The 13,998-nt window shown below is 38.7% G+C and overlaps 1 protein-coding gene across 1 annotated transcript in view; it reads left to right on the top strand.

Annotated features, from left to right (window-relative positions):
* Positions 1 to 486: 486 nt before the first annotated feature.
* LOC107675693 (collagen alpha-1(XXVII) chain A) overlaps positions 487 to 13,998 on the top strand; it is a 75,185-nt gene continuing 61,673 nt past the window's right edge. The window contains exons 1-3 of the mRNA XM_016470109.1: positions 487 to 902; positions 6,935 to 7,002; positions 10,318 to 11,957. Of these exons, the coding sequence (XP_016325595.1) occupies positions 850 to 902; positions 6,935 to 7,002; positions 10,318 to 11,957 (1,761 nt within the window). The 5' untranslated portion in view covers positions 487 to 849. The remainder of the gene's footprint in view (positions 903 to 6,934; positions 7,003 to 10,317; positions 11,958 to 13,998) is intronic.

The raw sequence follows: 13,998 nt of genomic DNA, 5'->3' as shown, positions 1-13,998 counted from the left end.
TAATTGACATAAGCAAATAGATAAAGTGTAATAAAATAAACATTTAACGTGTGTTTTGCTTGTTACACTCTAAAAAATGCTGGGTTAAATACAACCCAGTGCTGGGTAAAATAGGGACAAACAATTGGGTTGTTTTGACCCAGCGGTTGGGTTAAATGTTTAATCCAACCTTCTGGGTAGTAACCCAACCACTGGGTCAAAACAACCCAATTGCTGGGTTTGTCCCTATTGTACCCAGCACTGGGTTGTATTTAACCCAGCATTTTTTAGAGTGTAGTGTCTTGCCTAGACCAATAAAGCAATTCTGAAATGCAAAACATGAACAGTTTGAAACCTGGAACAAGACAGTCCAGAGTTAATCCTGTCTTAAAATTGACCCTGGGTTAGTGTGAAAAGCCCATTGGTAGCCTAACCTTGGCAGGGGCTGAGGTGCCCCGGTGTGCCCTCCCACAAGGGGCGTTATGTACGGCGGCCGTGAAACTCGACACCCGGCGCTCGCCACAGCTGCTCTCCAACTGCTATTTAAAAAAGGAAAAAGGATGAAACTTCCACTCCTGACTCCTCAAACCCCCCAAGCACCAAACATCCAGTAGCCGCTGTAGCTGTTGCCAACCCGGCATAAATGCCTACAGAACCCGGGCAGGACCGGACAGAATCGCCCGCGGATTATTCCCGTCGCTCCACGGGAGGGATTTATGGTGGTGTCGCGCAGCAGACCGGTGGGAGATCGCGCTCATTCCGCACAACGGTTTATCCGATGCATGAGACGACGGCTCGCGCTCTCGGGCAGCGACGCAGTCACGCAGATTAACGGATCAGGATTTTGACTGCCGGGACAAATGAATACAAATGAATTTAGCGACCCGAAGGAGAGTCCGCAGAACCTCTCGTCTGGTGGCAAAGTAAGTTTCAGTTTTACCTCAACAGTCACACAGGTCGGCCACCTCCGTTCCCCGGTAACACCGGGGACAAAGAGCGCTTGGTGGCTGGATGTTTGTGCAGGGCGCGCTGGTTTGTGTGTGAGTTGGTGCCGGGTGAATGGGCGCTTGTTCGCGTGCGCCGCTCTACCTGTGTAGCTTGGCCAGCGTTCAGAACTGAACAGAAACAGATCTTTAACTGAAAGGATCCAGGTGTACCAGCAGAGATGCGCTCGAGCCAGCTCTTAACCATCATTACGCGCAGGCAGCATAGGTTTCTGGAGAGGTCCAAGAACTCCAAGGTCAGTTTAATACAAACCCTTTGCGCATAGACATAGACCATATATATGGTCTTGACTGTGAATCAGGTATTTGGGTTCATTTATAACTCCAGTGAGGAGCCGTGTACGTAGTACGTTTTTTTTTTTTTTTTTGTCAACGGATGGCAATGGTCCCCACTCTTATGAACGATTCCGGTTCCTTTATGGTTCCATTTCATTTTAATGCATTTGAGAAATAAATTAAATTACAACTTAATGACATTATTTCAGATTTATAATAGCCTACAGGCATAGGCGGAGGGTGAACCAACTCCAGGGTAAGGCTAAAAGCAGCCAAATGTATGAAACATCACAAACCCGTCTTTTTATGAACCAGACATGGGTGTCATGTAGGCTAAAAAATTTTTTTAATGGGACTGAATTTGTATTTAACGTGACTACAATTTAATAAAAAACGTTAGAAATGTATAATTATATAACGTTTCCTTTCCACTGTTATTCAAACAGCGAATAGATTATAGCCTCTATAGAAAGTGACATTATCACTAACATTGATCTATCGCCAGTTTAAGCACTCTCAAAAAAATTCAACTATCGTTATAATCACTGAAGCTGTATACACTGTTAAATGAATCTCTTACTTACATTGTACGTACATCTGCGCTTTGTTGTTTATGATGAGAGAATTCGCAAGAGTCCGGAATTCAGTCAGCGAACGCGCGCGCACTCAACTAAACTGATGAGTTTGAACGATGACTCATCGGAACGCTTCTGATTGGCCATTGCATTCCTAAGCTCAACAGATATGTGCGTGATTGGTTAAAATGCGCAACACTGTAAAAACGCCTAAAATGAAATACGGTGCAACATGAGCAGATCTGAATTTAATGCCACAATCGACACTGTCTATTCATATTCACTTTGTTAGCAACAGACGTACTAGATTTAATTTGTTTGTGCAGGGACATTTTTGTCCAACTTAGTGGCATTTTTGCCCCCAGTCCCAGTGGCCAGGGGAAGGCCTTACACACGCTCCGCCTATGCCTACAGGTCTCGCTTTTTAATGACTTTTTCATTTTAGTGTTGGCATGCATTCCAATATTTATTTTTACTATATATTGAATTAACCAACCTGTTAACATTTAATTTATTCATTCATTTGAAAACATCAGTTATTTAAACAAAATTTACATGTGTTTGTTTATCTACATGTTGTCTACATGTAGCCTTTTAACAATAGGTCAGTGTTTGGTTCACGATTCCAACAGTGATTTGCGATTCATTCTAAGTAATTCAGTGACCGCTTCAATAGATTCAAGTGTTTTTGATTCACTTAAAAGAGCTGACTTTTCGTTGAATCGGGCTACACTGGTGTTTTCCCGCGGAATTGAGCTACTTTAACATTGTTGCCACAGGTTGTTTTTCATGTCCGCCGGGTTGAAACGACTCCAATAACATGATATTTATCCCCTGGAATGCGAATTTTAGCAGGGGAACCCCGCCAAAAAAAACGTGTAGGCCTATTTTACCCCCAGAATGCCATTTTTAACTGGGGACCCCCTCGAAACGCGATTGGGCTAGTTTTGAGTAGCGATTGGGCGGGTTTTCTTGTGAAAACCTGGCAACCCTGTCGTGCTGGTGATTCAGTATTGGTGTAGCGGCAGAGTGCAAGAACCGTCAATACCGTGAACATCATTCGGTTCCGGTATTTTTTTAGGCACTTGGGAGACACGCTCTAGGTTCTTGACTGTTGAGTATTCGGGGCGCTTGTGGAAACATGGAGTTCTTGGACGTTTTTTTGGATGCCTCTGTTCAAAATAGCCTCAGTTTGCGCATATGTGTGTGTGTATTTGCCACTGAGCATCACTGACGCTAAACAAACAAGACTTCCTTTCCGCGGCGCTGATGAATGACGAAAGCACGAATGAATGAATGAACTTGTCTTAAAAAAAACTGAAGGTAATGAAATGTAAACAGAGAATCAAATGGGGGGTCCAGCAGTGTTCACATTTCCCATGCAACAGTCTATTATAGAACGTTCGCCAGTGGTTATTTATATCCTAAACTAAGGTTCATGGAAGTTCCCTGAAACTAAGGTTTGCAAGAAACCAGCAAATGTTTAATCAGGTATAAAGTACTCTAGAGGTTTTTACATATTAACTGTGCCTGTACTTCAAAGTTTAAAGTGAGCTTTCTGTGACTTTGTTCATTGCATGTTTGTTTATGTGTTTTTAAATATCATTCTGTCAACCATTCTACAACGTTTTTTTTCATATCTACCCAAATGCATTGCACGAATCTGATGCGGGAAAGCTAGAAAATATCTCTTAAAATGAATGAATGAAAAACGAAAGTAGGACCATGAGTCAGTCTTAGACATGAAGCGCTTGAACAACTTCCAAACTTCCAGTAAACTTGAATGTGAAACAGAAATTGTAGTGTGGTGATGCTGTTCAATTATAGACATCATATCATATTCAGTTTTCATAAATATTATTTTATTAAGCAAATGTGCCATCCTTCCGCTAAAAGATCTAGTCCCTGAGGCGTAAACTGAAGTGCGCAGTGATACACACAGTAGCTGGTGAACAGGTGTTTCGTGTCATAGCTGTGTCGTGTATTTTAGCACTGCTGAAAGGAAACAAACAACTATCCGTTTCATAGTTATTTGTATGGTTGTGCGTCATGTGCGGTCTTGTTTGCACTCTCCACCGCTGTTCGGTTGTTTTCTGACGGCGCTCATCGCTCCTGTGAGCGGCCTGTAACCGGATCCCTTGCGCTTCCGCCACTGTCCGCCAGGGTGCGCCCTACATTGCACCAACTCACGACCTGACAGGGATATAATCATTTAAGAGCATCTATGTGCGAGAGATGTTCTCCTCTCCTACATATATACTTAAATACGTCCAGATTTGAACACAAACTTGTATTTTGCCCCTAAATGTTAGAACGAAATGGAGAGAGGGTTGTAGAGCAGGGGTCAGGTTCTTCCTCATCAATGTCTATCACTGTGTGCCGAACGGAAGGAATTTTCCACTCCCCTATTACTGAAGTAAGAGAAAGAAAGAGAAGGGTTGTTGTATGCAAGGATGGGGCTTTTTAGTCGTCTGTGTACATAGTGTGTGTGTGAGTTTACACATTTGTGTGTACATGTGGTTGCTACCATTGAGAAAATTCCACTCACTAAATAACTAGGCCTGGAAGAGGGAAACCTGAGAGCTAAATGCAAAATTAACACTACAAATAGGCTACACGTTTACTTTAATGCCATTGACTTCTCATAATCTTATATAATAATCTTATGTAAGCTAATTATAATGAGTATTTATTTTATTTGATTGTTTTTTAAAAATTGGCAACATCTCCTAATGGAAATTTTGTCTGATTTTACTCACTTCTATGGTCAAGTTTGAATGGGAGCTTGTTCCTGGCATGGAATAAATAAGTAAAAAAGGTATTGTGACTTTTTTTCTTGAAATTAAACCCCCCCCCCCCTCAGAATTGCAAGAAATAAACTGACAGGTCGACTTTTTTCTCTTCAAATTGGATGAAAAAAGGTCAGAATTTTGATATAAATTCAGAATTGTGAGAATGAAAAGTCAGAATTGTGAGATAAATAGTTGCAATTACCTTTTTTATTTTTTTATCACACGACGGAAAAAGGCTTCTGTAAGTTAGTCCCTCAGACATACTTGTTTTCGCTTTCTCTTCTAAATCTGCTTTGGTTATTGCATGATAACTTTAGTTATTGCATATTTTAGCATCAACTGCGGGATGTAAACCTGTCAGCTCAGTTTAACGATTTTCCTGCAAAATTAACATTTTAACTGATTTTTAAAATGATTTTAAGTTCAGTTATTGTAATATACAAATATTCACTTGCACAGTGTTTATGAGACTCAAGAGATGCTTGACACATGCATGAGTCATTTTCTACAGCACACACACACAACAGAAAGAGCACATTCAGCTGTGACACACACACACACACACACACACACACACACACACACTGTTTCTCACTCGTCTGTTTGCGGTGGCTTACTAACTGTGAGGTAAGACTGGCTGGTGTTTCAACTGTTCTGATTGGCTGAGAAACTCTGCGGCGAGACGCTTCACTTCCTGACTCAGGTATGGGGATCCTGGGGGAGTCTAGGACCGTGTGTGTATATGATAGATAAAAGAGTGTGTGTTTTGTGGTCAGCAGGTAATGTTTAAAGCAGCTGGCACACTCACACAAACATGTCCGCAGACACGGTGGGGGTTTAGAGCTCCGTCTATCCTGCCAATCATAATTGAAATCCTTCCACTGCGAGTCAGTTCCTCTTTCATGTGTCTGTGAAATCAGAGGTTAGGGTTCAAAGGTCAAAGTTCATCAGGGTCAGTCTGGCAAAAAACTACATCTGAGGTTCCTTTGTGTCATGCATAAAGTGTAACAGTTTTGACTGTAGTGTAAGTGGTGTTTGCTACGGGAAGCCGATATTGGGGGTTTTATATTGGTCAGTATTAGATATTTGTGTAGTTATTTGATAGGTTATCTTTGCTGTCAGCTGACGCTCATTTAAAGTTAATCTTTAAATACAGTAATCATTTCATAACTGTAAAATGTATTCTTCGGCAAATCTCAAAATAAAAAATATATTTTTTCCGTACTGTATACTACCAGCCATAAGTTTGGAATAATTATGTTTTTTTTAAGACTCTTCTGCTGAGCAAGGCTGCATTTATTTGATCAAAAATACAGTAAAATCAGTAATATTGTGAAATATTATTACCATTTAAACTAACTGTTTTAATTTTGAATATGTTTTGAAATATAATTTATTCCTGTGATGCAAAGCTGAATTTTCAGCATCATTACTCCGGTCTTCAGTGTCACATGATCCTTCAGAAATCATTCTAATATGCTGATTTGCTGCTCAAGAAACATTTCTGATTATTATCAATGTTGAAAACAGTTGCGCTGCTTAATTATTTTCAGGATTTTTGATGAATGGACAGTTCAAAAGTACAGCATATATTTGAAATAGAAATCATTGTAACATTATAAACATCTTTACTGTGACGTCTGATCAATTTAATGCATATTTGCTGAATAAAACAATAAAAAAAAAATACAATATATATATTGAATGGTAGATTTGCTTGTAGCATTTAAAATGATTGATTTCAATTTTTAGTGTTTTATTATGCACATAATAGTATAGATTCTCTATTTATTGGTTATTGCCTATAACATGAAAATAATCAGTATTGGTCAGAATTTTAATATTGATGCATCCTTATATGCTAAGATGATTTTGTAAAATGCTCAACTGTGGAAAATTCATTTTATTTTGTCCACAGTGTGTAATAGCAATTAAGCTCTGTACTAAATGTTCTTCTTAAGTATACACTTGTGTGCATATTTTTACTATTTTCCAAATGAAAGAAAAGACACCAAAAACACGCACAATGTTTTCATTGACTATAAACATGGAAATACATTTAACCGGCCGGCATCATCCATGGGTTTGATGGTTCACTCCAGAAAGATGGTGTTTCCAGAAAAATGTTCCACTTGTTTGGGTCGAGGCCAGTGCAAGAAGCCTGAAATGTGTACCTCCATTGTAATGATGATGTTTTGACAAGTGGCTTCTGTTATGTAAAGGTCTGATTCAACATTTAACTCTGCTAGCCGCAAAAATTGTGGAAATTCAAATGAGTAACTTTGTCTTTCTCTCTCTGTGTCTCTAGGAGAGCTCTTCTTCTGTGTATTCTACTTTACTGTACTTCTTTTGGATTCACCCAAGTACTCTTTGAAGGTAAGATATGAAATAAAAATGTGTTTTATATTTATGAACATGCAGCATCTGTTTGCATATGTGTGATTGCGATGGAAATGGTGGTTAAAATGTGGTTAAAACTAGATTTTTGAGGCCACTGAATTATTGCACAATAATAAAGTTTCATGTTCTTGCACTTTCTGCTAAGTTTGGAAAGTTTTACAACATTAAACTTTATACCCTGATTCATGAAACGCAAACACCCTCTTTCTCACATACGTATGAGTTTCCTTACCTTTTCTCCTGCCAAACATCTCTCAGTTCCAAGCACTTTTTCCTCAGTAAAGCATGTCTTATAACGCCTTTTACATGAATGAGTGTGTGTGTGTGTGTGTGATGCAAAGCTGAATTTTCAGCATCATTACTCCGGTCTTCAGTGTCACATGATCCTTCAGAAATCATTCTAATATGCTGATTTGCTGCTCAAGAAACATTTCTGATTATTATCAATGTTGAAAACAGTTGCGCTGCTTAATTATTTTCAGGATTTTTGATGAATGGACAGTTCAAAAGTACAGCATATATTTGAAATAGAAATCATTGTAACATTATAAACATCTTTACTGTGACGTCTGATCAATTTAATGCATATTTGCTGAATAAAACAATAAAAAAAAAATACAATATATATATTGAATGGTAGATTTGCTTGTAGCATTTAAAATGATTGATTTCAATTTTTAGTGTTTTATTATGCACATAATAGTATAGATTCTCTATTTATTGGTTATTGCCTATAACATGAAAATAATCAGTATTGGTCAGAATTTTAATATTGATGCATCCTTATATGCTAAGATGATTTTGTAAAATGCTCAACTGTGGAAAATTCATTTTATTTTGTCCACAGTGTGTAATAGCAATTAAGCTCTGTACTAAATGTTCTTCTTAAGTATACACTTGTGTGCATATTTTGATCATTTTCCAAAAGAAAGAAAAGAAACACGCACAATGTTTTCATTGACTATAAACATGGAAATACATTTAACTGGCCAGCATCATCCATCGGTTTGATGGTTCGCTCCACTCGCTCCGGAAATATGGTGCTGCCAGTAAAATTTTCCACTTGTTTGGCTTGAGGCCAGTGCAAGAAGCCTGAAATGTGTACCTCCATTGTAATGATGATGTTTTGACAAGTGGCTTCTGTTATGTAAAGGTCTGATTCAACATTTAACTCTGCTAGCCGCAAAAATAGTGGAAAATTCAAATGAGTAACTTGCCTTTCTCTGTGTGTCTCTAGGAGAGCTCTTCTTCTGTCTATTCTACTTTACTGTACTTCTTTTGGATTCACCCAAGTACTCTTTGAAGGTAAGATATGAAACAAAAATGAGTTTTATCTTTATGCAACATTTGTTTGCGTATGTGTGATTGCAATGGAAATGGTAGACTTTTGAGGCCACTGAATTATTGCACAATAATAAAGTTTCATGTTCTTGCACTTTCTGCTAAGTTTGGAAAGTTTTACAACATTAAACTTTATACCCTGATTCATGAAACGCAAACACCCTCTTTCTCACATACGTATGAGTTTCCTTACCTTTTCTCCTGCCAAACATCTCTCAGTTCCAAGCACTTTTTCCTCAGTAAAGCATGTCTTATAACGCCTTTTACATGAATGAGTGTGTGTGTGTGTGTGTGTGTGTTAGTGCATGTCTGTTTTATAGAAAAAATGACATCATGTTCCCACTTGACTGCTGATTCATGCTGATCTCTTGACAGTAACACACATATGAAAAGGCCTGGGAATAAAGTTATGATAAATCTACTGAATCAAAGCAAAGATCACAGGAAGTAAGATCTGTTTACATGACAGCAATGAGAGTTTACTGAGTTCGCCAGCTGACTTAACCTGTATAATATATATATATATATATATATATATATATGTATATATGTATATAATAAAAAAATAAATAAAAAAATGCTGCATTCTAAGACTGCATTGATTTTGTCCAAATTATAAGGAAGCACCACATGTATCCTTCATGGATCAATCAGTCTTACGATACATTGAATCAAGCTCTGTTTAATTAAATTTTACCCAATTTGTACGCTATTTGTCTGTGCACTCTCACTGAAATCAGATGCATTAGTCAAGTCTTCTTGGAAAATCTTTACTCTTCGATGCTCAGTTGTGCATACATGTTTTTTTTTTTGAGCCAGTCACCTTAGCTGTAAATGCCATGTGACTAATTGCACCTAAAAACGATGTCATGACAACACTGATTTGCTGATGACAACAAAGTAATGTGCACCTGCCCAAAACCATTGATAGTCCTTCACAGTTTTGCTGACTGTTGATTCATGATATGGGCGTGAAACACAAACAGATGTTCATTTACACAATCAAACGCATCATTCAGACAGTGTTCTATTGTGTGAATGAAGTAGTTTCTGCTGCTGTTCTCATACGCTTGGCTCTGTCCTGGCCTTGTGAAGCCAAACGCTGACCCAAGTGAAACACAATTACAAGTTCACTGCAATAAGTTCACAAATGTTCCTTGTCAGAAGCCAGTTTTAGCATCAGACACAGACACAGCTGTTAACTCATTGCTTCGTTTTAGCCTCGGAGGATGTTTTTCTGCTGGAATTTAACAAACATGGCACAAAACTGAATTAGCACATTAAAATGATGTAATGCGGAGTCATGGACCTCCTCAAGATGCCATGAAATCAAAGTGAAAGTTTTATGGCTTAAATGTGTTCGTGTGTTGGTCATCTAGATGCTATATCTATCTATCTATCTATCTATCTATCTATCTATCTATCGATATACACACACACTCAAACACGTTCATTTTATATATATATGAAAAAAATTATATTTGTGTGTTACTTTTTAATTAAGATTTTAATATTTTGTGAATTTATTTATTAAAATATATTTACATTTATAAATGTAAAAGTGTATTTAAGGTATTATGTGTATGTATATGTATATATATATATATATATATATGTGTGTGTGTGTATTATATATTATATAATATATAATACACACACACACATATATATATATATATATATATATATATATATATATATATATATATATATATATATATATATATATATATATATATATATATATATATATATATATATATATATATGTGTGTGTGTGTATTATATATTATATAATATATTAACATATTAAAAAATATTAACATTTATTTCAGATAAATTTTTGTATTAATTTATTTTTTGCATTAATTAATTAATTGATTGAATTATGTCATATATGTGTAAATGTGAATATGTATGTGTGTGTATTAAGATGTGTTTGTGTTGCAGATGTGGACGTGTTGCAGCGGTTGGCTCTGCGTGCTGAGCTCAGTTCTCGTGCCGTTCCCGCTGGCGTCATCTCCCTCCGCTCTGGAGTCATCCTCACGACACGGGTACGAGTTACCACGGCGACACGTTCCGTGTTCCCACCAGAACTCTTCTGGAACTGCACTCTCGTCCTGAGCGTCCGATCTCACCGCTTAAACTCAGCATTTCTCTTCTCCGTCCTATCTGGGAAGCGAATTCAACTCGGGCTGGAAATTTCGCCCGGCAAGCTAACACTTCACGCCGGCCCTGGGAATGCTGCGGTCTTTGCGTACAACCTCCATGACGGGCGCTGGCATCATCTAGCCTTTGTTTTAAATGGCCAATCAGTGACCCTACACTCTCCCTGCTCGGAGAGCGATGGCAGAGTTACACAGAAACTCCCCATACTTCCCGAACGCCTGAACCCTCGCGGGACCTTCCGCTTGGGCGGCACCAGCGCTTTGCTTCCGGGTGTGGTACCGTTTGAGGGAGCGGTTTGCCAGTTTGACGTGGTGCCCTCGGCACAAGCACAGCAGAACTACTGCAGCGCCATCCGCAGGCAGTGCAGAGAAAATGACACCTACAGGCCAGCGCCTCCCGCTCTACTTCCCCTCCCGTCCAAACACGCCCCACCACTATTGGCCCACACGTTACCACCTAATCGCACTTTCACTTTCACTCCCACTAATTTCCTTTGGACATCCATAAATGGCGCAGGAGGGTCTTCTGCTGTGAGAATGGGCAACGGTGTACGACCAAAACCCACGTCTACCACACCTCCACCCCTTTCCTTGATGCAAACAGGACTTGAAAATCCTTTATCATGGGGACATTTAAATTCTGTCACCCCCAAACCTACTCTCAGGACACCCAAAAGCCCCAAGCCGACTGCCTCAAAGCTTGGAGTGGTCTGGCTTACCCCTACAAAACCAGCCAGATCCAGACCCACTCCAGGAAAAACGTCTCCAAAGCTTAGTGCAACAAAGCCTTCCGGACCAAAGCCCACAATTGCTCGACCTACTTCTTCCAAACCTGGAAGTTCAAAAACAACTGGTGCCAAACCTACGCCACCGAAACCTTCCAAACCAGCAGCTGTAAAACCCACGGTAAAGAAACCAACTCTTACGCCAAAGCCCACCAATATCAACCCAACAAAGAATACTTCTACTGGTGCTCAACCTATCAATCCTGACAAGAAACACAATGCCATTCTAAAACCGTTGTCCAACCCAGAACCGACCGCCCCCAAAAGACCCTCGCCAACCAACAAAAAGCCACTCCAGCCCAAAACCAGCACCCAACGCTCACCCCAAAGCACACTCCCAACCCCAAAATCTACCGCCGCCCCAAACCCTACACCCAAAAAAAGCCTTCCGACGCCCAAATCTGCTCCGTTCACCACCGCTGCACCAAACAAACCACCAAAAACTCTGGAAACCCCCAAAGTCAATCCTGACAAGCTGAAAACACCTGTGCATTATGTCACACTGGGCACTCCAAGGTTTTCCGTCCAATCTGTGACTGTTCCGGCTTTCAACGATTTCCAGAGCTTCGAGGCGGAGCCCACATACTTTTCGCTTCTGGTTGGACCGCCGGGACAAAAAGGAGATCCCGGGAAAATGGTAAGAGAGCTGCATTGTTTGTGTCGGTGTGTGTGTTTGATAGAGCCTTGATAGTGCATCATGTCAAATTTGAGTTTGTTGGTAAAAATGGGCACATGAGCAGATATTCATAATAATCATGCCACCCAGAAGATAAAGAAAGTCTTTTTTCCAATATCACACAATCCTACTTTTCTTATGATAAAAAATCAGATGTAAAATGTAGATGCCTGGCACAATCAGGCTCGCGCACATTTAGATGCCAGGCACATTTTTTCTGTCTGCACTGAAAGCAGAAATGCTGCATGACACATTAGCATTCAGTTAATGTAATATTCAGTTAAATGTGGAGCAAGATTTTTGACCAATCAAATTTCCCTGTGGGTGGGACTACCTTGCATGGTACACTACAAATTGAAACGAACTGACTGACTAAATGTTCCACTGCTGGTTGCAATCATTGTTGGTTAGGACAAAAAATCTGATTAACATGGAAGAGATAATTTTATCACTTGTCATGCCTAGTTAAGACACATTGTAATAATTTTTAAAGGGACAGTGTGCATATTGATTAATGAGGTGTTATTTTTACTTGCAGTAATAAGAACTATAGATACACTGCCATTCAAAAGTTTGGGGTAAATAATATTTTTAAAATGTTTTTGAAATTATCTTATGCTCACAGAGGCTGCATTTATTTGATCAGAAATACATTAAAAGCACTAATAATGTGAAATATTAATGTAATTCAAATAACTTTTTTGAATACATTTTAAATTGAAATAATTTCCTGTGATGCAAAGCTGAATTTTCAGCATCATTACTCCAGTCTTCAGTGTCACATGATCCTTCAGAAATCATTCTAATATGCTGATTTGCTGCTCAAGAAACATTTATTATTAATATTATCAATGTTGAAAACAGTCATGTTGCATTATATCTTTGTGGAAACCATGATACATTTTTCAGGATGCTTTGGTGAATATAAAGATAAACCCTGTATTTGAAATAGAAATCTTTTGTGACAATATATGTGTCTAGTATTAATTTGAAAAAAAAAAAACAATCTTACAAATAGAAATGTTTAATTCATTATAAATTCTTTTGTAAATGTCTAAAAGCACAAACATCATGTTTTACTGTCCTGTCTGCACCTTGAAAATCACTTTTATGGTGGTAGAAATAGAAAGATATATTTTTGGTGGATTTATATTGGTTTAGACTGGTTACAAGAACACAGTTCTGCAGTTTCCAGGTGGATCAGATGCTCCTTAAAGGATGTAAACAGATCAGTATTGCTTCTATTTTTGGGCTGTGAGCATCAATTTAGGATCAAAATTGTGTTGGTAATTGCTGTGAAGTTTATATAAACATTTGTTCATGTGAATTCGTCCTTCTCTCATCTTAGTGTTTTCTTGCATCACTTTGAGTTTGAAAGCCATTGAGCGATGTGCTTTTAAAGCTGGGTCAAAGGTCAGGGAACATTTTATCAGTCACCCAAACACTCACACCAAACTTTGCAAGCAGAGAATCCTAATCCATCCATGGAAAACTAGGCATGGGGTTTCAATCAGAATCAGAAACTCTCGAACCACCTTGTTTTAGAGACCAAACTTCAAAAGCAACCACCTGACCTGTGACCCAAAAACAAATAAGGATAAGTGAGTTATTGCAAGTCCTGTGTTAAATGTGAGCCGTATTTCAACAGTAGGACTGCGACGTCTTTAAGGTCCTTTAGATGCAGCAACATGGGAAAAAGCATTTCAAGCAAATTGCTCAGAAACAGTTTAGTTAACAAGGATGTTCAAAGTTAGTGATGACTTCATGGTCAGACTCTCTAGAGGGCATTTTCCAAAATAGCTGACTAACTTGACAAAACAGCCCACATGTTGAACAATGACCCATTTTTATGATGTCTGCACATCACTGTGGTTACCTTTGTGTAATTTGGTGGGACTCACAGGTATGTGTGTGTGTAGCACCCAAGAGAATGTTCTCTGTCATTACCGCAGCATAATTACCCAAAAGCCCCCATCCTTCACCATAAAGACATGTTCAGCAG

Source organism: Sinocyclocheilus anshuiensis, unplaced genomic scaffold (assembly GCF_001515605.1).
Source record: "Sinocyclocheilus anshuiensis isolate Anshui unplaced genomic scaffold, SAMN03320099.WGS_v1.1 scaffold708, whole genome shotgun sequence".
Taxonomy (NCBI): Eukaryota; Metazoa; Chordata; class Actinopteri; order Cypriniformes; family Cyprinidae; genus Sinocyclocheilus; species Sinocyclocheilus anshuiensis.
The sequence above is the reverse complement of the archived record's forward strand: the minus strand, read 5'-3'. Positions and strand labels throughout refer to the sequence as shown.